The sequence below is a fragment of the Monodon monoceros genome, unplaced genomic scaffold (genome assembly GCF_005190385.1).
Source record: "Monodon monoceros isolate NGI ecotype Baffin Bay Population unplaced genomic scaffold, NGI_Narwhal_1 Super_Scaffold_12, whole genome shotgun sequence".
Lineage (NCBI taxonomy): Eukaryota > Metazoa > Chordata > Mammalia > Artiodactyla > Monodontidae > Monodon > Monodon monoceros.
Window position 1 is genome coordinate 30085208 of NW_021703768.1, and position 27616 is coordinate 30112823.

Genomic DNA, 27616 nt, shown 5'->3' on the forward strand with positions numbered 1-27616 from the left:
TTTGAGATTTAAGTGATAAATATGATAAGTACTATCAATAAAAGGTAGTGGCACTTTTTAAATACAGACTTGATCAGCTTATACTGTGTATTTTACTCTCATTAGGAAACTATTTGAATAGTTCACCCTATACCCAGAGATCTTCTAAGAATTAATTCCTTTTGAATTCGTCCATTCAAATGGTAGAACGGTGATTCTTCCTAATTATTACCCAGTTTTGCTTCTTTTTTGATATTATCAGTACTGTTTCCTTTTATTTATTTATTTTTTTTTTTGCGGTACGCGGGCCTCTCACTGTTGTGGCCTCTCCCGTTGCGGAGCACAGGCTCCGGATGCGCAGGCTCAGCGGCCATGGCTCACGGGCCCAGCCACTCCACGGCATGTGGGATCTTCCCGGACTGGGGCACGAACCCGCGTCCCCTGCATTGGCAGGCAGTCGGACTCTCAACCACTGCGCCACCAGGGAAGCCCCACTGTGTTTCCTTTTTTGTTTTTAATTATAAAAAATGTCAAATGCAAAAGGTAGAGAAGATGATGAACCTCATTATCCACTTTCAAAGGTCGTTAACTCATGGCCAATCTCATTTCATCCATCATCTCATCCATCTATCATCCCCCCCACCCCACACGTACCACACACAGGCTCACAGATTATTTTGATGCAAAACCCAGAACCCTGACTTCATAAGTAGTTCAGTATCTACCTCTAAAAGATATCCTCCTGAATTAATTCTGAAAAATTAAATATCAAGATGGTGTTGAAAGTTCCCTAGCTGTTGCAAGTGTTTTCTTACACGGGTTTGTTTTGATCAGGCTCCAAACATGGTTCATACATTGCATTTGGTTGACATTGACATTTCCTTAAGTCTCTTAATCTTAGAGTTCCCCTTCTTTATTATCCTTACAATTTATTTACTGAAGAAACTAGGTTGTTTGTCCAGTGTTCCACATTCTGGATTTTGCAGATGTGATCAATCCCTGGAATAATGTTTAACATGTTAATCTGTCCCCTATTTCCATAAACTGGTAGTTAGATCTAGCAGCAAAAAGCTCCTAACCAAGAGTGATTTTGCTACCCGAGAGACATCTGGTAATATCTGAAAACAGTTTTGGTTGTCACAAGTAGAGAGGTGCTACTGGCATCTAGCAGTTGTATACCAAGGATGCTGCTAACCATCCTACAATATCTAGGACAGCTCCCCACAATAAAGAATTATCTGATCCAAAACCTCAAGTGTCAGTGTTGAGAGACCCTGATCTAGAGGCTTTGCCTATCAATGCTTTTTGTTTTAGCAAGGAGATACTTGATAGGTAGTATTAGTCTTCCTTCAAGAGGCACATAACATCTGGCTGTCATTCTTTTTATGATATTAACATCTGCCTATGGCCCTTGACTTTTCTCCTATACCCTAGCCGCAAGTTCCCAAGATATTATGTAAAGTCTGGCCAAATGCAAAATTTTTATTTCTGGGTAACGTGACTTATGTCCCTTCTATCATGGTGAACTCAATTACAATCCAACATTGACTAACGATGTACAATGTAGAGGACGGGGGAGGTACAGAGCATGAGGAAAGGCACTAAGTAGTCCAGGAAAACTGGGAAGAAACACCTTTCCACTGGATACCCTAACCTTGGAATAAACAAAAAGGCAACCTTCTCTCTCCCATCCCCACCTGGCCAAATGTCCCAGGAAGTCAAAAAGCTCTCTTCACCAAGAGGTTAGCTCCTTACAATACAGGTTGAAGCCCGAAAGCCTATACTAAACTTATTTTATGGATTTGTTTTAATATTTATTTAGTTTTAGTGAATCTATCAAAATGCTGATATTTTGGTATTCCTTAAGCCAAATATCAAAATATCTACCATGCACATTTGAGCATTAAGATCACTATATTTTAAGGTCTTCAGATGGCAGGGGCTGTGATTGATGAGACAGTAAGGCAGGCTTTTTCCATAGCCATACATTTTTAAATGAATAGGCACACTGGGATGTATCCTATCCCAACCATTACCATGCATTTATATTGTCTTTTAAACAAAAACTGGCCATAGTCATTTACATTGGCTTTTTAAAAAATTTTATTTTTTATACAGCAGGTTCTTATTGGTTATCTATTTTATACATATTGGTGTATATTACATTGGCTTTTAAAATGCATTTTTACTCAAAACTATTTACTCATGTAAAGTGGATAATCCACAACCCATTTAAAAGACTAGTGGAAATACTTAAAAGATTAATATTGGGCTGGCCAAAAGGTTTGTTTGGTTTTTTCCATAAGATGGCTCTAGTAGCACTTAGTTGTCTTTAACATCATTTGAAACAATTTTGTTAGATTGTATGCAAGCTGTTATATTGCCGTGCATTTAAAAAAAGACATCAAAATTGGTGAATTTTTGTGTAGCCATTTTTATATTGAAGATGGAAGAATTGTTATAAAGCAGAAATTAACACCATTGTAAAGCAATTATACTCTAATAAAGATGTAAAAATAAATAAATAAATAAATAAAGTCCCTTCAAACCACACACACACAAAAAAAAGATGGAAGAAAAAAAGCAGTATTTTCGGCATATTAGGCTTTACTGTTTCAAGAAAGGTAAAAACGCAACTGAAACGCAAAAAAACATTTGCACAGTGTATGGAGAAGGTGCTGTGACTGATCGAATGTGTCAAAAGTGTTTTGCGAAGTCTCATGCTGGAGATTTCTCACTGGACGATGCTCCATGGTCGGGTAGACCAAGACCAGTTGAAGGTGACAGCAATCAAATCAAGACATTAATTGAAAACAATGAATGTTATACGACGCGAGAGATAGCTGACATACTCAAAATATCCGAATCAAGTGTTGAAAATCATTTGCACCAGCTTGCTTATGTTTATCGCTTTGACGTTTGGGTTCCACATAAGTGATAAAAAACCTTCTAGACCCTATTTCCGCATGCAATTCTCTACAGAAATGTAAACATTCCGTTTTTAAAACAAATTGTGACAGGTGATGAAAAGTGGATACTGTACAATAATATGGAACGGAAGAGATCGTGGGGGAAACGAACCACCGACAACCACACCAAAGGCCGGTCTTCATCCAAAGGTGATGTGTAAATGGTGGGATTGGAAGGGAGTCCTCTATGATGAGCTCCTTCCGGCAAACCAAATGATTAATTCCAACAAGTACTGCTCCCAATTAGACCAACTGAAAGCAGCACTCGAAAAGCATCCAGAATTAGTCAAAAGAAAATGCATAATCTTCCATCAGAATAACACAAGACTGCATGTCTCTTTGATGACCAGGCAAAAACTGTTACAGCTTGGCTGGGAAGTTCTGATTCACCTGCTGTATTCACCAGACATTGCACCTGTGGATTTCCATTTATTTCAGTCTTTACAAAATTCTCTTAATGGAAAAAATTTCCATTCCTGGAAGACTGTAAAAGGCACCTGGAACAGTTCTTTGCTCAAAAAGATAAAAAGTTTCGGGAAGATGGAATTATGAAGTTGCCTGAAAATGGCAGAAGGTAGTGGAACAAAAGGATGAATACCTTGTTCAATAAAGTTCTTGGTGAAAATGAAAAATGTGTCTTTTATTTTTACTTAAAAACCGAAGGCACTTTTTGGCCAACCTAATAGAATGATTTTGTGAAGAATCATTTCATCAAGAAGTAATATTTTGGACTTCCCTGGTGGCACAGTGGTTAAGAATCCACCTGCCAATGCAGGGGACACAGGTTCGAACCCTGGTCCAGGAAGATCCCACATGCCGTGGAGCAACTAAGCCCGTGTGTCACAACTACTGAGCCTAAGCTCTAGAGCCTGCAAGCCACAACTACTGAGCCCGCACGCCTAGAGCCCATGTTCCACAACAAGAGAAGCCACCACAATGAGAAGCCCGTGCACTGCAACTAAGACCCAATACAGCCAAAAATAAAATAAATTTTTTTAAAAAGACATTGAAAAAAGTTTTGAAGAAAAGATCTGAGGCAGGAGGAAATAGCTATGTAACAAAGCTTAATTACCAAAGGTATTTTAAATAGATTATCTTCTTGTGAAAGCCAAGAAGAACCAGTCTAGTATGGTGAAAACCTGACAAATCATTCAAGCTCTCTTCAATCGTTTAAAGAAAATAAGAGTAGGGAAGAAAAAAGTTGCAGTTGGGAGAGATACATTTAAAAAAATGGTTTGAGGGCTTCCCTGGTGGCGCAGCAGTTAAGAATCCGCCTGCCAATGCAGGGGACACAGGTTCGAGCCCTGGTCCGGGAAGATCCCACATGCCGTGGAGCAGCTAAGCCCGTGCGCCACAACTACTGAGCCTGCGCTCTAGAGCCCACGAGCCACAACTACTGAAGCCCGCGCGCCTAGAGCCCGTGCTCCACAACAAGAGAAGCCACCGCAATGAGAAGCCCGCGCACCGCAACTAGAGAAAGCCCACGCACAGCAACGAAGACCCAACGCAGCCAAAAATCATTTTTTTTAATTAAAAAAAATAAAAATTAAAAAAAAACGGTTTGTAAAAACCTGTTTCTCAAATACTGTCCTACTTACTTCAACTATCCATACATCACCCCCCAACACACACACACAGACTCCCTAAGAATGTTGTTTCAGCAGAATAAAACCATTATTTATTATCATAATAGGCAATTTCTTCTCTGGCTATGCCAGTTTTCAAGTATTAATTGGGAGAAGGTACAAATCAGAACTCATAATCCCTACTCCCTGTGAACTCACAATCTACTGGTGTAAAAAGCTGTTTAATGTTCAGATAGATCTCTTCAACAGTCTTCTCAGGATCCCAAGTTTTGAAAACTTTTTTTAACTGTTGATGTTTGATTTTTTAAAACGGGAGAACAAAATTATTTATAAGCCATGCCTTTGCTATCCTATAAAATATTCAAATTAACACTTAAAACATTCTTTTCTATTTTTTCCTTTTAGCTCCTTGGTTAGTCAGTAATTTTCCAAAAATTTTATCATAAAATAAAGCCCATGACAAAAAAAAAATACTCTTTATACCTTCCTTCATGTAGAAAACTTATATAAGCCTTCTTATTGACTTACAGTACACTAATCCTTCATGGTTATTTTTTAATTTTTATTTTATTTATTTATTTTTTTTGCGGTACGCGGGCCTCTCACTGTTGTGGCCTCTCCCGTTGTGGAGCACAGGCTCTGGACACGCAGGCCCAGCAGCCATGGCTCACGGGCCCAGCCGCTCCACGGCACGTGGGATCCTCCCGGACCGGGGCACGAACCCGTGTCCCCTGCATTGGCAGGCGGACTCTCAACCACTGCGCCACCAGGGAAGCCCCTTCATGGTTATTTTTAATGTTAACAAGAATAAACTACATTTGAAATAAACAATTCCTCTTTCTAGTTCAGCAGTTCATGTAATATGATTTGATTTACTAGGGCCATGAATATAAATACATATGGAGCATCAAAAATATTAACTCAAAATTGTCTGAAGAGTCTACATTTAGCAGGAAGCACTGTGTCACGTTAGCAGTGAATGAAGTCAAAGCACACAGAGTAATACATAGCAGTGGGGAAAAAACTCTTGAAATATAACATTTTTGGGAAATCTGGTTTTCCAATAATGACCCATAAGAGCTAAAGAAATGAACTAAAAAAGAAAAGATAGCAATGGTTTAATTTTATTCACATGTAGTTGCCATGAAAAGGTTAACTCATTCATAAAAACATTTTTGCTATTCAAACATCCTTTGCCTCTCATCATCTCTTACAAATAAATCCCCACCACAGAGCAGAAATGTTAGAAGTTATATCACAAAGGAAGCACATTAAGTATTTTTAAAACCTTTAAAATATGGCTTATGAACAATTTTACATAGCAGGTTACCTATTAATATGTTACATATTAAACAGATCTCTGGTGCCATTTTGGACAATTGGATTTCCTTGATATTAAAGATGGAGTTGGCATTTTTGTCAAAAAGGTATTTTAAACCTGTTAGTGAGTTTCTATAGTGTGGAATTTCACTTCTTTCTAAAGTGGCATCTTAAGTATATCATTTTTAAATCAAACAAGAAATTAGATCCATCTCTGGGAAAACACCAATTTTTATTGTATGCATCACGTAAACTCCTTGCTATTAGTGTCTGTGCAGATACTCTTAACTAAGGAAAAAAAAACCAGATTCTTGTTCTGGATATACAACAAAACCTAGATTATCTTTGTATAGTAACATTTATATAAAAATTTTGACAAGAACATGATAAATGCTGCCAGAACTAAGAGCACTCGATTTGATTGTAATACATCCTAGCTTTCACAGAATTTACTTCTGAGCTCACTAGACTCAAGTTCTATACGATAGAGTCTGTTTACTTTACCAATGTATATCTAGCACCTGACACAGTACATGGCACTGAGTGGGTATTCAATAAATATTTCAGTGATTGAAGAAAAGCTTTTAACAGCAAGTGAAAAAAAAAAAAACAACTTTGAATAACTGGAGTGAGAATACCAATTGTCTCATAATGCAGCAAGAGGTACTTTCTGTGATAATTCTAGGATTACTTGTAAGTAGATCAGGAATTAGGTAAAGAAACTGTCATAACGGGAAAAAAAGAAAAGCCATAACATTTTATCCTCCAAAGCTAATGTGTAAAATTTGGAATATGAGTTAGGTGAAAACTACCATGATAATAAGTAAGGCAATTCCAAAACTAAAGTGTTTTGCATATTTATTAAATAATCCATTTTCTTTCTGACAATACTCCTACACTAGATGAAAATATCTTTTTAAGGTTTTACCAAACTCCTAATAGAATATGTCTAATTAGTTCATCCTTTTAGTCTTTGAATCCATGTTAGATAGTTGTAAATAAGGAAGAACTTTATTAGACACTCAAATCATTAAAAAAAAAATTACCTAAGACCTAAAATAGTTATTGGATAATTAATACGTTTGAAACGGTGTCATGATTTTGTCCAGATATATTTCACCCAGCATTGTCAAAATTAACCTGACAGTTAAATGAAAACATCTCTAAATAATTTCAAAAATGATTGTTTGAATTTTTTAAACCAATAGTCATAACAATATCATTGTGTTCTGAAATTAGAAAACTCTTAGCATATAAAAAACACATTTACCTACTTCAATTAGGTCAATGTCAGGATTTATCAAAATTCTCCATCACCAAATCTTTTAAAAAATCTTGAATTTTAGGTACTATAAAAAAATACTAATCAAATGAGATGTGTCTGACCAATTCCACAAAATTAGGAGGAAAAGGAAGGAAAAAAAGCTTGTACAGTTAAATTTCAAACCTTAAACATTTAATCTTTTATTGGAGCCTACCTCTCTAAATTTAAAGATATCAGCACTCCTGGAAACCAACTGTAAGCAATATAGAAATTTCACTGGTACGAATTCTAATCAATTTAGTCCATCCATTTTCTTACACAGTGAATATCTTTTCCATCAGAATCCAACAGAAGAATAATACAAATCTCACTTTCTTGATCACCTTTGAGCCCAAGGCCAACCAGTCTCAACAATAACCAAAAAATGTAGCCTTATGACTGGCAGTCTGTTTCCACAGTAAAACTATTTTTTCCAGTAATCAAAATTGTCATCTGAGGAAATCCTTCACTGTTCTAGAAGCACAGTTCGAAGCTCATCTTCTTTATTGATCAACATTGAAGCAATTGCTCCGTCATTAAACTCAAAGGAAGTTCCTCCATCTACAACCATGCAGGCATCCCAACAACGAGAACGAACACAAACCCTAAGCAGAAAGAAACATCTCATTAAATAGCAACACTTTTCTTAACCCTAAATTACAGGTTCTTTACAACACTTTATTGTCATCTAAATTGGCAGAGAGATCATTTGGCCTTGATTTTAAAAATCAAGTTGCTCTTTGATATGAGAGAATTAGTGACTATGTGAATACATGGGTACATTATCAAAAAAATCTCAAAACTTCAATGTTCAGGAGAGCTCCATTCACCCAAACATTTATCAGTGAACAAGTTCAGATGGAATTCATAGGCTTTTGAATGTTGAGTTATTACCATTACAAGTATTTTAAGTAGTGAGCAAGAATGTAACTGTTTTCATGTAAAATTTTTATTTACGTACAACATACAGAAAAGGCACAAATTATTAGGGTACAGCTCAATGAACACACTTGCGTAATCAACACCCAAATTAGGAACTGAATGTTACCCAGCTCCCCAGAAGCTCCCTCACTGCTCTTACTCCCATCTCCCAGTCTCTACCCCCAGCCCCTCCTTCCCAAGCATATCCACTACCCTAATTTCAATCACCGTAGTAGTAATAGTTTTGTCTGGTCTTGAACTTTATATAAATGGAAGAACACAATGGGTATGCCCATGTCTGGCTTCTTCTGCTCAATAGCATGTTTGTGAAATCATCCATGTTATTACCTGTAGCAGCCGTGTGTTCATTTTCATTGCTGTCTGAAAACACTTGCATTGTACAAAAATACCCAAATTTAAGTATCTCTTCTACTATTCATGGACATTTGGGTTTTTACCTATTGGGAACAGTGCTACTATGAATATTCTTGAGCATGTCTTTTGGTGCACACATTTCTGGTCAGTGTATACATTTCTGCTGGATATATATCTTGGAGCAGAATTACTGGGTCACTGCATGCGCTGTATTCAGCTTTGGTAGGTAACTGCCAAACAAGTTTCCAAACTATTCCTAATGTTAGTACATAAAGGTCCCACTTGCTCCACCTTATCAACAACTGGTATTTTAGCTATTCTGGTGTGTGTGGTATCATATTATGTAGTTTTAATTTATATTTCTCAGATGAATAATAAGGTCAAGGATATTTTTCCATATACTTATCAGCCATTCGGATATTCTGTTTTGTGAAATGCCTGTCCATGACTTTTGGCCATTTTTCTACTGGGCTGCCTGTCTTTTTCTTATTGACTTGTAGGAATTTTTAAAATATATTCTGGATATGAGTCCATTGCTAGACTATCTCACTCTGTGGCTTGCCTTTTTGTTTTCTTAATGGTGCCTTGATTAACAAAAGTTCTTAACTCTAATGTAGTTCAATTTATCAATCTTGTTGCTAAGAAATATTTTCCAACCACCGAAGTCATAAAGCTATTCTCCTACTTATATGAGCAAACATTTAAATGAATCTTTACAGTTTCACCCAAACTGAGTATAGATTCGTTGATTAATCAAAATTAACTCTCAAATGATAAAGTGATTTTTAAGTATGACGAGTTTCCTTTTTTGTGTCTTTCCTGGAAAAATTCAGTTGTGTATTTTCAAAAAACTATATGCACACTATAAGCAGCAATTTGTAATTAAACTGTTCTTTGCTTGCCATGAGATAGATGACAGTTTTTCAGAATTATAGTAGGTTTCCTTGTTAGTTTGGAAAATTGGGCAACCTTTACAAAATAAGAAATTACAAACATTTCTGTATATCCTCTTCCCCTCAAAAAACAATCCAAGGCAAATTTAATAGATGTGGGGAGGGGGGGATTCACTTTCAGGGAAAAGCTGAAAGCAATGAATCCTACTCTGAAGTTATATTAGACTTTGTATGACTTTGTATGAATGCAGGTCCTGCTTTTATGCCACAGCATGTGAAAAAAAAGTTGCTTTCCAGTCAGCTTCTTTTGAAGTGATAATTTGATCTTACTGTGTCTTACTAGAGTAAACAAAGCCCACATCACCCAATTAAATAACTATGTTCTCCTTTCTATTAACTTAAATTTTAGTTTCTCTAAAATGGAACCCTAAGTGTTAGACAAAATATTACTTTAGCCAGGTTAGCATGACACCTCTTTAGTTCTACAGGTTCTACTTTCCCTGCTAGATCAAGTTTGAAGGAGTGAATTTAATGAAATTGAACACTTTTAAAGCCAACTGTGCTTTATAATTACAAGGGAGGAAAACAGCCACAAGACAACTTTGGAAGCTTACTTGGAGGTGAAACAACGCTGACGACTGCTTGAAAAAACTCTGTTTGCTATTGGTTCTCGAATACTGAAAAGTATTTTTGGTTCTTCTGGACTGTAGAGCAGCGATTCATTATATTCATTTGTTACTATAAAGAAAAAAAAACAAATATTAGCACATTCGATGAAAGACAGTCACTTCTGAGAAGTGCAAAATGAAAATGGATGCCATCCCCAATTTACAAGCACAGTTCTATTCCAAAGGTCTGGTTGGCAGCAAGTTTCTTGGAACTCACAACACATTCCATTAAAAAAAGAAACCAACAAAAAAATGCTTATAAATGAGGAGTATGTTCCAAGATTAGCCCACAGAAGCCTACATCACCCACAATATAGCAGAAATAGGTACATTTGGCTGGGGTCGGGGGGTACCTATAAAGCTAGTAATCAAACAAAAAAAAGAGAAACTAGCTTGAGGCACTCGAAAATGGACCTTAAATTGCCATAATCTCTTGCTAATAAGTTCCTTTACAAAATACCACGCCAAAGAGTTCATAAGTGTAAGTTAATAGTCTTGATATAAAATTCAGTCTCAAACAATGGCAGGCAATATGCTTTCTCTAATGAAACTGCTATTACTCAAGATATTTCTAGAAGTCTTTCGGATCTGCTTTCTCTCTAACCAAGAGGCACACAAGAGTTGGCATGCAGAGCACAAACTGGTTAAAAACAACTGTACAAAGAAACTGGGCTTGAAAGAACATTTAGTTGAGCACCACATTAAAAGACATTGCAAGACTATTAGATAATCTACCTTATATACCAAAATTTCATTTGAATTAAATGAAGTGTCTGTAACAGTTACTGCACCATTGTCATTCACTATTGCTTCTGAAGATAGTCAAATCTTCAAAGGAATAATATTCATCCAGTAAAGCAGTATGTTTATTAAAAGAAAAATCAATCACTGTATTTTATATATACCCTTAATTTGTATACCTGATATAAATTTCAGTTGTTTTATACACGTTATGCTTTAAGTTAAATTATATAATGAAGAATCAATTACTATAAATGCCTAATTTTCCTTTCTTTGATGCAGATTTAACAGTAATTCTAGCTCAAAGCCATGATTAAAATTATCTTTTAGGTCTCAAATTGAGAGAGGCAGAAAACAGTCCATTTTAGAGAGTTGAAAGTAACCGCAGAGATTTAGTCCTGTTTACAAACTATATTTTAAAGACAAACTATCTCCCCAACAAAGAAAGTCTTACGAGAATCCAAAATATATAAATAAAATGAACTCACACTGTTAATATACTCTATCATGTATTGCTAAATCATTTCAAAAGCGACCAGTAAGAACATGTCTGTTCTGATAACTCTCAAACTCAAATGTTTATGGATGACAGTTGCAGCATAGGTAAATAGATGCAACTATAAACAAGTTTGGATTTTTTGTTGTTTTTCTAAAAATACTTTTGAAAATGATCCTAGCAGATGAGTAGACTTCAGTGTGTTAAAATTTCATATGCAAATCAAATGAATGTGGTTTTCAGTTTACGAATTTAAATATTAAAAAAAAATAAAATTTAACAAATAAATTTGAAAAATTCCTATGCCCCAGCAATCTACGTCCACTCTCTCATTCCACAGTTGAGGAAGCAGAGGAGCAAAGAAACAGTCTTGCCCATCGTTTCACAGTGAGTGACTGGCTGGTCTGGGATTGGAACCTAGTCTTCAAATTCGCTGATCAGTATCCTTCCTCCAACTGTGCTGGTTCTCTTAAAGGAACCCTGAAATAACTGGGCAGGGACATATAGGAGAAGGTTAAAGAGAACATTTTAGTGAATGTGAAGGTAAGCAATCAGAGTTCAGTGAATTCCTTCTCATTTAGAGGATATTAATGGCACACTGAGTTTAGATGTGCATTTCCTAATTTCCAGATGTGTATTTTTCTACATTTTCCTATCCCCCAGGACATGTTTGCAGTCACACTGTTTTGACACAGAGGATATATTTCCATGGTTGACAAAAATCGTAATATAAAATTCCAGCTTTAAACTTTTTATTGTTTAAAATATATTTTAAGGGGTATTATATTAAGAGCATGTTTGAGTCAAAAAAGCACTATGCTTTGCTTAATTAGACAAGTACACTTCACAATAACATCCTCAAAATATGTACAGAACTTAACTGAAAGTGTTAGTAGTCATGATCGTTGGTCACTGACCTTTCTCTACAAATTCTCTGTTCAATGGAAGACTTAAATTTCCTTGTCGTTTTGCTATTGAAAAAGGAAAAGGGGAAATATCTTGATTAAATAAAGTATTTTACAATGTACAATACAGCTAACATACAATAAAATATATTTAGCATATTATAATATAACATATAAGAGCTATTTGGTACTCACCAATATTTAGAACATCTTCCACAGCCTGAGGTGCAACCCTGTTAATATTGAATGACCTAGAAACAAACACCATATACATCTTATTTTAGTTCTAAAACCATACAAAAAATGAAAAAGGAATAATCTACTTAATGTACAGAAAACTCTTAGAAATTATCAGGAAAAAAAAAAAATGACCAAAAGACAACAGCCACCTTATACAGTTTTAAAAAGTGGGCAAAGTATATGGGCAAATAGTTCATGGGTTTATATGAAAAAAATGTTCAATCTTACTCATACTTGAGGAAATACATATTAAAACAAGACTTTTCTCAGATTTTAAAGATTAAAAACTGACAATGTATTGACATGGGTATGAGAAAAGAAGTGTTCTCATATACTAATGGAATTATAGAGACTGCAATTGGAAGGCAATTCTGCTCTATTAAGATTTAAAATGAACATATTCTTCAACCTAGTAGTTTATCCTAAAATATATTTGTACATATAATACACAAAGACAAATACAAGGATATTTACTGAAGCATTATTTATAATAGCAAAACAACTGGGAAGCACATAATAGCAAAACCATAGGAAGCTGGGTAAATAAATTATATTATAGCCACTCAGTAGAATACTATGTAGATATTAAAAAGGCTAAAATACAACTATATGTACTGATAATGGAAAGATAACAATATGTTAAGTTAAAAAACCAAAAGCATTATATGGTATGTATGTGTGCATATATATATAAAACTTACCTGTTTTACTTATATTAAAAAAATATATGCATGTACAGAGTGGTTATATCTGGAGATTAGTACTAGAGATATGAAGTGAAAGAGACGAACTTTTTGTTGTATACTCTGTATTATTTAACATATTTTAAAATGTGTATTTCTTCAAATTATAAAATAGTTTCTGAAGATGAGAAATCTTTTACTAGCAAGATGCCTTGCTTAACCACATAGGAACAAACATTAACACAAACGTGACTAACTTTTTTAAAAATTAATTAATTTATTTATTTTTGGCTGCGTTGGGTCTTCATTGCTGTGCATGGGCTTTCTCTAGTTGCGGCAAGCTGGGCTACTCTTCACTGTGGTGCGCAGGCTTCTCATTGGGGTGGCTTGTCTTTGTTGAGAAGCATGGGCTCTACATGCATGGGCTTCAGTAGTTGTGGCACACAGGCTGAGTAGTTGTGGCGCACAGGCTTAGTTGTTCTGCGTCATGTGGGATCTTCCCGGACTAGGGCTCGAACCCGTGTCCCCTGCACTGGCAGGCGGATTCTTAACCACTGGCCACCAGGCAAGTCCCTCAGTAACTTTTAAAAGAAGCTCTGTGCTGGGGTCTAAAAAGATGGTTAAGGAAAGGTTTTTAGAAAAAAAACTCTTCCAGGTAATTTGGAATTCTGCCTCTAACTCTTCTCACTCTTCTCAGTAGATAATCCACACGAACAGGCACAATGTTGCATAGTCACACAATTCCTAAAAAAATCTAGGCCCTTGCCTTTCCTATTTTTCACCATTATCTGTCCTCCAATTTCACATTCCAAACACCCCAGGCTCATTCTCGCCTCTGTACCTTTGCTCATACTCATTATGTGGTATAAAGCAAAATACTTCGAGTGTTCTGACTTTCTTATTGTTTACTATGAGGTTCACAAAACCTATCTCATTCGCATTACCGTCACACACTACAAGACATAAGGCACTTTAGGCACTACCTGGCTCACAGCAAGAACTCAACACTGAATGAAAATGTCAAATGCAAGGAATATGTATGAGTTATACTCTAATTCCTCTGAATATACGCATTACTGAAAGATACTGTTTTGGAATTATACTTTAAATTAAAAGTCACATAAAAATAAGCTATTTATTAGGGTGCCACTGAATTAAAATATGTTTAGGGCAAAAGATATTAATGACTTATATCTCCTTATTGGAGTTAAGACTTAGTTTAAGAGAACGGAAGTCTTGTAAGACATGCTCTAACGTTCCTAGAACTATGACTTATTAGAGATACCACAAATCAACACAAACTAAGTTCTCTGAATTGGGGTTAAATTAAAACTAATTTCCTGTGGTTGTAATCTAAATCTCAGCCAATTCACTCTACCTTTAGGAGTGGTTTACATTCTATATCAAAGACAAACTATATGCCAAAGCAGGTGTTAGCTAGCACACAACTTTTTCCTTCGATCTACAACCTTCACCATTCTGAGAGTTCTGATTTGAAACTGGACATAACTTCTACTAAAGACAACCAAATTGAAAGACAAAGAGTCTCATGTCTTCATCAGCTAGTAAAACTTTCTCTTAAGAACAGCTCCTCACCCTTAATTAAGTCTGGTAGGGCAGAATGTATGGAGGAGGACTGGCAACAGTCTTAAGAACTCATGGAAACATAAATAATCCCGCTCTGTGGAACTTCTCCTAGTGTGTGCTAGAGATCACATCCCACACTGGGAAGAGGACCGAGATGAGAATGCAACAATGCAGAGACACTTGCTATGCAACATAACCATTACATCCTATGTCTTGTGCAAGAATTTTTGGAAATGCAAAGATGGGATAGCTAATCCCTGAACTAATAGCTAATCCCCCCGACCCCAGACACATGATTAGGCTATATTTCCCACCCCCTCTTGCCACATAGTATGTAACTAAGCTCCAGCTAAAGGAACAAGTGTGGCTATCATGGGCAACACTTCTAAGCATGTCTCACAACCTCCCACAGGGAACCCGTCCATGCTTTTCCTCCTTCTGTGGCTCATGAGGTTTACAGCTTATAGTTAAGTCCAGAATTTAAATCCTGCCTCCACCATTTATTAGCCACATGGCTTTCGGCAAGTCAGCCAACTTCTGAGGCTTTTTCAACTCTGTTAATGAAAATAAAATCACTTAATTCCAGAGTATTTTTGAGAATTTAAATAAGACAATATACTTACTTGGGACAAAGAAAGTGCTCAAAGATGGTACTGCAGTAAGTTGAAATTAACATATAGAACATATAACTTTCCCTCAGTCCCTCTGGCCCCTAGGCTTCTCTTTTCTCCCCCTACTTTCTGAAGAGAAAAAGGATCAAAAGATACATGGGCAATGCAGTCGTAACAAAAGAAATGTTATCAGTTATGACAGGGAGGAGAGTAGAACATGTTAGAAGCAAGTAAGCTACATAGGGCTGAGTAGAGAAGAAAAGGGACTGAGTTAACCAAGGTGGCAGGGACAGGATATAGTTAGAGAGACAGAGTTGGTTCTACACTAGAGCATGGGAGACAAAGCAGACTTTAATAAGCAACACAGAGAAGACTGAAATTCTAGTCTCAGCCATACTTATTTAAATGCAACATCAACACAGGACTCAACTATAAAGTGTGTGGTAGGGGAAATAAAACTCAATTTTAAAGCATCCAAACTTAAAGTCAGTTTGATAAGCACTGTTTTAGCTATATTTGTGAGCATGTAGTCATTTATTCAAAAAGTATTTAAGTGACTTTGTATTAAGTACTGTTCTATGCACACAAAAAATTAAGCAGGAAAAAAAACCACTAGTCACCATCCCATGTGCCTCAAGTTGCTCAAACTAACTGGGTATAAGCTTATCAGAAACTAATAATGTGCTAAGTGCTATAACAGTGTGATGAGGAAAAAGTGCTGGGTAAGGGCAAAAAAAGGGATCAATTAATTAGGCTTATGAAAGGAACTAGGTCTTAAGTAAAGGTTTCCTACAGAAAATGGCATTTGAAGATTGGAATTTTCAGCCAGTGGATGGAAAGGGGAGAGTGTTCAGGCATTCAATGCAGGAAGAAGGTGCATTGAGCAAAAACAAAAAGCCCAGAGAGAACGTGGCTTGTGCTAAGAATTGCAAGTAGCTTGCAGTGTCGCCAGTGTGATGGGTTAAGGTCAGGCAGGAGTAGGCTGGCAAGGAGGTCATACTTAAAGGGCCTTATATGACAGTCTGAGCAATGTGAACATAGGAGTCAATGAAAGTTTTAAAGCACAGAAGGAAATAGGGAGATATACCTATATTTTAGAAATATTACTCTGTGGTGGTAGTATGAATGACAGCCTGAAGAATAAGGGGTGAGACACAAAGAATATTCACTGAAAAGATGGGGCCCTATACCAAAGAAATAGCAATAGAAACTGAAAAAGGGGGCTAGAGCTTCTGAATTATATCTGACAGGATTTAGAGACTGATAGGGGAGAAAAGGGAGACTCAAAGATAAGAGCAAGGTTTTAAGGAATAATGCGTTTTCCTGAGAATATGATGTCAAGGTTAAGGGTGATACTATTAAGCAAGACAGGGAACACGGGGAGAACAACTGAAGACAATAAATTCAGTTTTAAATGTGTTGAATTTGAAATGCTATTGAAATCCTATGTAGTAAGTAGGTTTACAATATGAGTTTATACTCAAGAGAGAAGACAGCTACAGATAAAGGTCTGGGAGGCATGTGCATGTGTGTACTAAGAAGTAGAAGAGACTTCCCAGAGAGAGGTCACAGGGTAATAAACAAGTTGCAGGACGTCCCGGGTTATCTCCAGTTAGGCCTTGAATGCACAAACCTCCAGCATATTTTTTGGTACTGTACTTTGTTTTCATTTCTTTACTATTACTTGAAATGTTCATTTTTAAAAATATATAGTCCCTCAAAACATTTCTCATTTTCTTTTTTCTCTTTACAAACCTAGTATGGGAAGCTAAAGAATGACCAGATCCAGGCTGCGCTATAATCTAAGAAGTCAAAGCCGGACTCCTGGACCCAATCAATGAGTGTAGCTAAACTGAGCCAACCGATATAATAACACCAGGCTAGCTACCTCTTGCATATTAGAGGCCTTAGATACACCAATATGAGACAGCAACTAAATTACATTACTTAAAGTATTTCACAAAAGTTGATAAGCAACATCTCAGGTTACTCACCAGGCCTTTGATCCTGTTCCAGTACACAAATTGAGCCCTGAGCTCTTCTGTTTTTCCCATGGACCATCATCAACTGAAATCTCGTAGTAGGAAGCCCTGTGAATTGAGAATATAAAAGTGGATTGGCTGAACTTATGTCTCATGGTAAATAAGGTAAGCATAGTCTTTCAGCGCTGATGAAATCTAAGTAGGCCAGCTTGACTCAGACATACCTGACTTAGTCGGCACACACATCATGATGCTAATTTCAATACTAATTAAGTGAAAAAAATTTTAAAATATCTGCATGTCCGCATCCCTCTCTGATCTGTATGCGCCTCCTTTCTATCAATACTTTAACATTTCAAACAGGAGCTTCTTGTAAATTTTTACCTAGCATTGCTGCTACTGCTTTTATGGAAACATACAGAACCTTATTTCAGAATTCAAAAAGAAAATACCATTCCTAGGAGAGTTTCATTCTTGGTAGCTAGTCCTTGTTACATCTAAGTCTGCATCTAATCCTTCAAGTTACCAACAGTTTCTGCTAAACTCTTGTTTCTTAAGTTACATACTAATGTGCCTTTTGAATTGACAGTAAGCTAGCAGAGATAATGAAGTTCTAAAGAAAAATCTCAACCAGTCCTGGATCACTGGACGAAACTAGGGAACAAGAATTGTAATTTTCTTAAAGATTTATATTTATTAGTGTATTTAATAAATACGGAATCAACTGAGTCTTCTCCCACCAGCAATAATGACACTATTCTTTAACTGCATGAATGTATAAATGATTTGCAACTATTCAAAGAGCTTTTGAAACACGTAAAAGCTTATTTTGTGAACTATATCTTAAAATAATGATGTCACTGGTCAACAATGGGTTACTTTTCTCCAGCAAATAAAAAAGTTAAAATAAACCCTTAACAAAATACAGCTTTTCAAAATAATGACAATTACTAGACATGCCTGCAAATACTAACATTCAATGGATAATTTAGCTCTTATTCTAACCCTTTCATTTCTCCTACCAAGCTCTTGGTTTGTGAACATTTTACATGATATAACTCCATGTCATTTTTTCTCTAAAGTCAGCATTCTCTACAAAAATAAAAGATAGCAAGCCTAATATTCACATTTAATCTATTTCATAGCTTTGTTATATCTTCCTAGAAAATTAGGAATTTTAGGTACATTAGGAGCCTATTATACACAGACAAGCCATCTGAATCCATAGGAATGGCTGCTATTATGCCAGAATCACATAGAGCCAAATATTATAGGTAAGTGAGGATAGAAGAGAAGCAGAGGTGAAGAGAAAGGAAAGTATAGTCAGGTGAGAGACGTTGAGCCCAAAACAATGAACAAATTTAGTGTCATTCCCACATGCAGGTTTATCAAGATTAGTCAACTCAGAGAATTTTGGCTTCAGGGAGATTATTTTTTTAAGGCAGCAATAAAACTCACAGTCCCTTTAGAGTGGGTATACTTCTTCTTAAATTGTCCACTGCTACAGCCCAAGAATAAGACATTCTAGGTTAGAACAAATAGGAGAAAAGAAAAAAAACTGGGCTTTAAAAATGTTCTTAAGTCTAAGAACATTATAAATGAGGCAGGAATAATATTGCTGCACTTCGTATTTTCCAAGCAAAGCACTTCAGTTTTCAGGAAGACCACAGTTCTATTGTATACACTGAAGAAGAGCACAGGCTTACCCTGGCTCTGTTATTTATTAATTGTGTGATTTGGGGCAATTTATTTCACTTCTCTGAGCCACAGACTTCCCTATAAAATGGAGATAATGAAAACATTTGGCAGGACTCAATATTTATTCATTCCATAAACATTATTAAGTGCCTATTATGTTTTAATAAGCACTGTGTTGGTACTGGGGATTTAATGGCAAACATAATAGACACGATCTTCTTGACGTTTATATTCTAGTAGGTAGGTCAGAAATTTTAAAGTAACTAATAATTACCAACTATTTAGAGTGCTGTTTTCTGCTTTAAGCAGTAAACAAGATGCTATATAAGAAATAATACAAGATGACCTTTAGATAGCACTGCCAGTAGGAAGGCATGTACAGGCAGGGGCAGTCCAAAAATTGGCAACACTTCACAAGTTTTCATGACAACTCAATACAGGATCTGGAATCAGAAATTCTGGGTTTACATGATGGTTCTGATGCTAACTAACTAAATATATGACCTTGGGCAAGTTATTTGAATTCTCCAAAGCTCAATTTTTCACTGATCAATACAACTACTTTTCTCACAGAGCTGCTATGAGCATACATGTGACAACTTACACAACATGCACAGTGCCTGACACATAGCAGGCATCCAATAAGTGTTCATTTCCTTTCTGCCTAAGGGTCTATGTCATAGAATCTTTAAAAATAAGTTCTAACATTTCCAATAGTTAAATCTTTTTCAGTAGCATCAGAAGCCAACCCATTGCTGCCCTTATCTTAGTAAAGATATCAGGTGAGGCATCTAAGATCACAAAAAGAACAAGCATCAGACATCAGGGGTAAACCAACCAAATCACGACCACCACAAAAAATAAAAGCATTCAGTCTAAAACCTCCTAATGGGACTTCACTGAATTTCCAAAAAATCTATCAATTGACCCCAATTTTCCTCCTTTTATAAGTTATTTTTTAGTAAGTACAAATCATAAAGCAACACTAGTAGAAGCTCTCAGAAGTTATGACCTTTAAAATATACAAACAGAATAATGTAAGCCATTAAATGGCTTCCCTAGAATTAAGCATAAACTCACGAAACATCTTTACCTTTGTCATCTATTTATTTTAATGCAGACCTCCTCCAATCTCATTTTGAAGTTGTTCTCTTCTGCCTCTTTAGCAATAATGACTAGATTATATCACTAATTAGAGTTACATTCTCTTCCTTCTCTCTTATGACACAAACGTATCCATTACTCATTTCCATGTTGTTTCAAACTTGATATGCTATATACAAAGTTTTTCTGTTGCTGCATAAGTCTTACTATATTAAATACATCTTTACATTTTACCATATTTTAAAGTTCTTTAAGTAATATATTTTTATTTGATTTCTTTGAAGAATACATTTTACTTTTAATAATTTTTAAATTATGTATTTTACTACCTTTATGTGAGATACCACTATCTTTACCTTATTCATCTTTATATCCCTAGTGGGTGCACAATGTATTTTATTGCATATGTTTAAAATTATATTAATAAAATAATTACAACTCAAAAAGATCATTCAAATCATTCTGTTGAATCAAGGCTTTGCTCTCTTCAGTACTACCTACCTCAGTTAAGGTATTGGCTAAAATGTGGCTTTTTTAAGACAAATTTCTCTCATCATAATTAAACTTCCTATAAAAGGATATGACTTATAATAAAGAGAATTTCAGAATATATGAAACTCTCGGTAAACTAGGGAATCAATTATGTGACCTTCAAAGGGTCACATGGTTCTGGAAGCAGGAAAGTAGGATATAGATTCATCTCTATCTTCCACCCCTAATTCACTTACATCAACAAAAATGAGAAGGAAGTTCTAACATACTACCAAGAGTTAAATTAACTTTATATTATGGCAGTCACTTTATAACTGGTAACTGGTGTCACACAAAAAAATTTTTGCAAAAAAATTCTACTGACAATTTAAGCCTAAATTATATTCAACACTCACAAAATAGATTTTATCAGTAATAAAATACTATATTTTTATATTCCTAGTAAAGAGCTTCACTAACCTTAATTTTTGGTAATGATGGTTACAAATCTTAAGCTGTCGATACACTTGCTTTATGATGTTGCACTAAGAAGGATCACTATTATCTATGTAGTATACTTGCCAAAAATGCTCATTCTGAATCTTATCATGCAGAGAAGAAAAAAAAATCATACAAATCTAAAAAAGGGAATATTCTACAAACCAATTGGCTTAGACCATTCAAAAATGTTAAAATCATAGATGACAAAACAGGGGTGGGGCTAAGAACTGTTCTTGATTAAATCTAAAGGGCCATGATAGCCAAATGCGTTCTCCTTACCTGCATCCTGGACCAAAACAAGCAAACAAATCAGCATTAAAAAACATTAAGACAGTCAGTAGGGCAATTTTAATATGGACTGTCTATAAGATCAATGTTTTTTATCAATTGCAAATATATACCTATATATCATTCTCTTAAACATTTATAAAGCACCTCTATGATAGATTAAAGGCTCTGAGAAATACTGCAGTAAAGAAATCTGAGTAACTTTGTTTAACCTAGGGTTTCACAAACGTTTTTAGTAATAACACCTTCTTTCCTCTTAACATGTATTAACATGTACAAAGGTTTGGAAATATTTCATTAAATAATTCATTTCTCTTACTTGTACAGTATCAATCATTCACAAATCTTAGGTTGTAGAAATAAATAGCTTAAAAATTACTAAAATATTAAAATTTCAAACTCAAGATCACAGGTTGAAAAGTACCTGGATGACAGACTCTCCCCAATGAAGACTTCATTTAGTGCTCTCACTGGCAAGAGCTGGGGTCCAGAAGCCTCAAACCCTGAAGGTAATGAAAGAAAAATCCAAGACGGCTCCTTAAATTTTAGAAATTTTATCATGTAAAATTTATAAAATATTAATATATTAATATTTGTCTTTGTAGTGTCTATACCTTAACATTATTAACAGATAAATTAAATCATATTTAAAGTATTCATAATACAGACCCACAAAATCATCTAAACATTATGAAGCAATGAAGCCCCTGTCTCTCCAAAATAAACCTTAGGTCTTCTTGAAACAATTTTTCAAGAGTCATAAAATATATTTATCCATAGCATAAGATTCATGTGGTCACACTTGACTTAGTTTTACTCTGGAAGCTTCAGAAGCAGAGACGATCAAGTACTTCCAAAGGAGAGCCATTCTGGATTTAAGCAGCAAATTACATGAATGGCTCATATAGGAAACCAAACCAGTTATGTTAAAACTCAGATTACTTTTTCAAATAGAAAACCTCAGGAGTGATTTTTAGCAATGGCAGCACTGAAGGAACAGAGCCACATCTCTTCCTATGACTCCTAAAAAAATGTCATCTATTTTTTACTCTATAAGGTTGTATGCACAGATTAAGTGATCTTCCTTGATGATTACTTAAACATCACTCCATCATGCAAAATTCTCCAAAGAATTCCCACTGCTTTCTGGATCAAACTTGTGATTGTCACCTTCAAATGGTCTCTCTTACTTTTTATCTTTTACCAGTCTCCAAATGGAAATGCCAGGCCGTTCCTCTCAATGTCACCAATAGCAGATTCATTGCACCCAAGTATCTCCTGGTGGGCAAGCACTATGGAACAAGTTCCCTTTTCTGTCTCCTCCACATCTTTTTCCTTAGTCAAAGCTTAAAAGTCCACCTCAGCTGTGGCAGCAGCTAGCCTCTAAGATGGTCTCCAGTGATTCCTGCCTCCTGGTATTCACATTCTTGTACAACTCTCCCTCTCACATCACACCAGGATTAGTCTATGTGACCAACGTATGGCAGAAGTGACGGTACGTCACTTCTGAGATTTGGTTAAAAAAGACACCCTGGCTTCTACCTTGGTCACTCTCTCTCAGATCACTTGCTCTGGGGGAAGATATTTCATAAGCAGTCCAATGGAGAAGCCAACATAGTGAGGAACTGAAGCTAACAGCCATGTGATGAGTTGTGACGCATATCTTCCAGTACAGTCCTGTCTTCAGATACTGCTGTCCCGGCCAACAGCTTGACTGTCACCTCCTGAGAGACCCTAAACTCAAACTAACCAGCTAAGCCACTCTTGGATTCTTGACCTTCACAATCTCTGTGAAATCATAAATATTTTGTTTTAAGATGCTCAATTCTGGGGTAATTTGTTACATTTTAAGATTCTATGTTTCAGGGTAATGTGTATAGATATCTAATACACATTAGACACTTAATACACTAATAAAACTTTTCACCAACACAACCACCAATCTATTATTTTCCTCTGACTTGTAGCCTATTTATGTTTATTGAATATTAATTACATGTATCTCATATCTTTTGGATTATAACTGCCTAAAGTGGCCCAACTATTCTTTCGATTATAAGCTGTTGTTACAATACCAAGGAACCTTTTAAAACTTATTTGACTAAATTATGTAATGGGTTAACATTATCAGCTAAATCTCATTAATATAGTAGAAAGAATGTGACACAAAAAGGTATATAGAAAATTTGCTGTGTTTAATCGAATTTGATTGTACTTCAGACTGCAAAACCTAACTCTTGAAACTCTTAATTTGGTACTAGATATATTCACATTTTCACATCTGACAAGTTTTACCGATGTAAAAGGTTAAAATTTATTGTTTAAATTATTTTTCTTTGCATAGGGTAAATCACTAATGGAATGTTTTACATCTCCCCACAGATTTTCTGCAAATGCTCAACTAACAGTAAGTACTCACTAAATATTACTAATAAATCTGAAATCTCACCATCAAACTGTAACCATATATTTTTATTTTATATGGTCTTGACTTTTTAACCTCTAGACCCGTTTTTCCTCATCCTAATTTTCCTTTCTGTATTGCACTTTTATTATGTGTGCTTGCTGAATTTCACTTGAAATCTTTTATCAAAGAAGGAAGAGAAAACGTAAAATTGCTTCGAGTCTCATTAATCATCTTAATTCTGCTTATATTTTCTTTCATGCTGATTGACTACCAAACATTATCTAATCATGAACTGTTCATTTACAACTTGCTTCAACAGGACATGATAAGATGGACTCAACACCAATTAACAATTTTCTATCCAAGAGAATGCATTACAAAATTAATTATTAATTTGTATTTTTAAGTATAGAATTGTTATACTAGTGACAGAGACTGCAACCCTGTGCAATTCCCTCACCCTGTCAGACTGTTAGACTATGCTTCCAGGTCTACTCACATTGGGTATACCTATGGGACTAGTAATGGCCAATAGAATATGAGCAAAAGTAGTGAAAAGGCCTGGCTCCTAAAACTTCCCTAAGGATCCTCCATGCTCTCACTGTCTTCTTCTCCCCACAAGCTACACAGGACCCAACAGAAGACTCAGAGGCCTTAGAAGATGGTAAGAGCCATTGTTCAGAGGTTGCCTGAACACCCCTTGGACACTGAGCTGAGCTCTAAATAAATCTTCAGTATGTTAAGCCACTGAGATTATGGGACTGTTTATCAAATCAATTCACTTATCCAAATTAATACAACCAGGCTTTCAAATAAGAAAGTTACTAGTTTATGTGATTAAAAGTTTTTTTAAAAAATAACTAATAAATCAACCCTACCTTCCCTTGAAGTTATAAAGGTAATAAAAATGAACTCTTCGTCATTAACTTGTATACAAATATAACCTAGTTAAGGATAGATAACACTAGATAGAAAATTTTATTTGCTTAAAAGTTAAATCATCCCTTTTGTAAGCTGAAGTTTAAAAAAAAAAAAACTAGGATTGTTTTTCTCTGTAATCTTTTGTTCTAAATTAGAAAGCGATCAGGGATCAAACATGGTGGTATATTTATAATCTCAAACCTACTCCTATATTCAAAAATCCCAAATGGCAGCTTCCTAGAAAATGTTCCCTGCCAACTTGAAGAGAATTTAAATAGCAAATATGAGATTATCCTTGAAATCCTTCTAAATTTTTCTCAGAAAATAAAGCTCTTTTATCAAAAAACCCCCCAAAAAACCCTCTAACAAGCCCACTAAAATAGTGCCTAGACATTGTAAATGTTATATAATTGCTAATAACAATATTAGTAATTAATATAAGTAAAGTAATTTCCAGGGTTATTATTGAGAAATCTGAAACTACTGTGATTCCAGATTCTTTATATATCAAAAAACCTGTTCCAACCACAATCACCATCAACACCACCATCACTTCCTTTCTGGAAGCTTGCAAGAGGTTTGCTTTATCCCTAGTATTCTGACATACCTTGGTGTGGGACCTCTTACCACTGACTATATTAAGTACTTTGTGGGTCCTTACATTCAAAAACTGGTGCCTAAGTTTTGAGAAATTTTCTTATATATATATTTTTTATTTTGAACATTTTCTGTTCTTTTTCTAGAACTAACACTAATGAGATAGGCACATCCTGAATATTACTAAGTTTATGTGTAATTTTGTTTCATATATATTAATTTAACTTATAAACTAAAAACAGTGAACCTGAGATAGGAATCTGAGCAATGAATGTTTAAATACCAAGCTACATCTTTCCTATAATGCTGTTGGTGAAAAAAAAACTAATCCTGAACATCTTTTGGAGACAGCAATAACTTCTTTTCGTGAGGTATAAAGTAAAATTTCTAGCTAAGATTTTAATATCTTAAAAAAATTTTTAATCTTAATATTTACTGCAATCTTTCAAAAATGATAATAAGAAATCATATGCTAGATGTCTAGATTTTTTAAAAATAATTACTTAAAAACTTTCTAAAAATCAAATGATTTTTTTTTCCCAGGGAAGAAGAAGCATCTTTAAAACATGGCATTAACTCAGTTTAGGAACATGTTACCCTATAAAGCTATAAATCACCATGAAAAACTCTGAAAAAAAATAAACATAAGTAAACATCAAGATAACATGACAAGACAGAAACAAAGACAGAAAGCAGATATGTAAAGATAGATTTTGCTGATAAGTTTAGCCAAGAAATGACATGCAGGAGGAAAAAATATCCTTTTATACAGTCCACAGACATTTAGGATATCTCTTGGGATCTTCTCGCACCATAAAAGTCTTACAGTTACTGGAAAAAGTGGGAAAATATTGCTAAATTATAATCCACAAATTAGCTCAAAACTGAGCATTCATCTTAACACAACGAAAAACCTGCGTATCAGCTTATGCTAATATTCTCTTAGCATCTTACACAAGTATTTGAAATGCAAATCTTAAAGCTGGGATGCGAAAATTTCCTAACAAAAAGATCCTAATCAATAACTAGAACCATGGTAAATATAATTAAATGTTAAGTATATAAATGTATAATTATTATGAAATCTTTCACAGATTAGTTCATTTTCTTTCTACCACTTTCTTTTTCCTTTCTGACATTTCAAAGATTAAGGCCAAGAATCTTTCCCTAAATATCAACTATCCTCCTGGACATTTTATAGTCCTTCCCTAATCAATGAGTTTTCAAACCCACTCTAGAAAAAGTTTCACATGGAAATATGCTATATTTGTTATTTCAGAATCTAATCATAATAAATTTTACAACTCAAGTAGTTCATTGCACTTCCTTAAGCGTTGTCAGTGGCACTGAAATCCCCAAATAAGTTAATTATAAATTATTACTTCTAGAAATTAGAGATCAAAGGAACTATAAATTATATATTGCCCCAAACACACTTAATTCCCAATCTACCTACTTTCATCATGAACTCTCTCAATGTTGAAGGCTCTACTATGCTGATTCAAACTTAGCTGCTGTTCGTGAAGGTCCACAGGAACAGGGTTGATGCCAGTCCCTTCAAGGTATAACCTGATTCGCTGCCTCCACAACCATCTTAGAAGAGTGAAGGAAAAGCAAATTATATTAAAATAGAATAAATTAAACAAAGAATTAGACATTATAATTTCTCAAAATTAAAAAATTCATAATAAAAAACTAGTTATTCCATGAACTTATTATACTAGAAACACCTAAAACCCACAGGTTCCTGATCAAAGACAGATTTAGATGTTTATTTCTCTTTTCTATTATAATGGAAATATCTAATGTACTTGTATAAAACCTTCCAAATAACTTGAATTAAAGTCAAACTCTTTATCAAGTATTCATTAAATCCTATATACTTAGCTAATAGCTGTGTTTTGCTCATGGTATAACACATATATAAAAAAGAAAGCATTCTGAAATTAAAACACTATTATGTTAAGGTTTAGATTAGATTAGATTAGATAAAAATCCCTTCCCTAAAATTCTGTAATATTGTTTTTCTGTTTTTTACAATAAGAGATCAATAACAAATATTATAACACTTAAGATTAAACCTAAAACTTAAATGACATTTTGGTATAAAAGTGAAGAAAAAAAGAATCAGGTTTAATGTCAAAATCAAAAACTAACATATGAAAAAAGCCAATGGGACAGATTCTACTAGGTAAGTATACAAAAATATACTCCTACTTGGAGTATATTAGTCATTTGTGAAGGTGCTAAATTTCTGAAATGACTAGAAACTGGAATCGTTACTAAAAAAAATGATTCCAGGGACTTCCCTGGTGGTGCAGTGGTTACGAATCCGCCTGCCAATGCAGGGGACATGGGTTCGAGCCCTGG

At 35.0% G+C, this 27616-nt stretch overlaps 1 protein-coding gene across 4 annotated transcripts in view; it reads right to left on the bottom strand.

The window, feature by feature from the left end:
• Positions 1-4435: 4435 nt before the first annotated feature.
• Positions 4436-27616, bottom strand: part of NADK2 (NAD kinase 2, mitochondrial) — a 47290-nt gene continuing 24109 nt past the window's right edge. For 3 of the 4 annotated variants that reach the window (XM_029217570.1, XM_029217572.1, XM_029217573.1), the window contains 8 exons: positions 26703-26839; positions 21746-21824; positions 18718-18783; positions 17272-17367; positions 12352-12407; positions 12169-12222; positions 9961-10084; positions 4436-7762 (listed from right to left, as the gene is read on the bottom strand). In XM_029217570.1, the coding sequence (XP_029073403.1) occupies positions 7624-7762; positions 9961-10084; positions 12169-12222; positions 12352-12407; positions 17272-17367; positions 18718-18783; positions 21746-21824; positions 26703-26839 (751 nt within the window). In that variant the 3' untranslated portion in view covers positions 4436-7623. The remainder of the gene's footprint in view (positions 7763-9960; positions 10085-12168; positions 12223-12351; positions 12408-17271; positions 17368-18717; positions 18784-21745; positions 21825-26702; positions 26840-27616) is intronic. The other variant, XM_029217571.1, reaches the window with a different exon arrangement.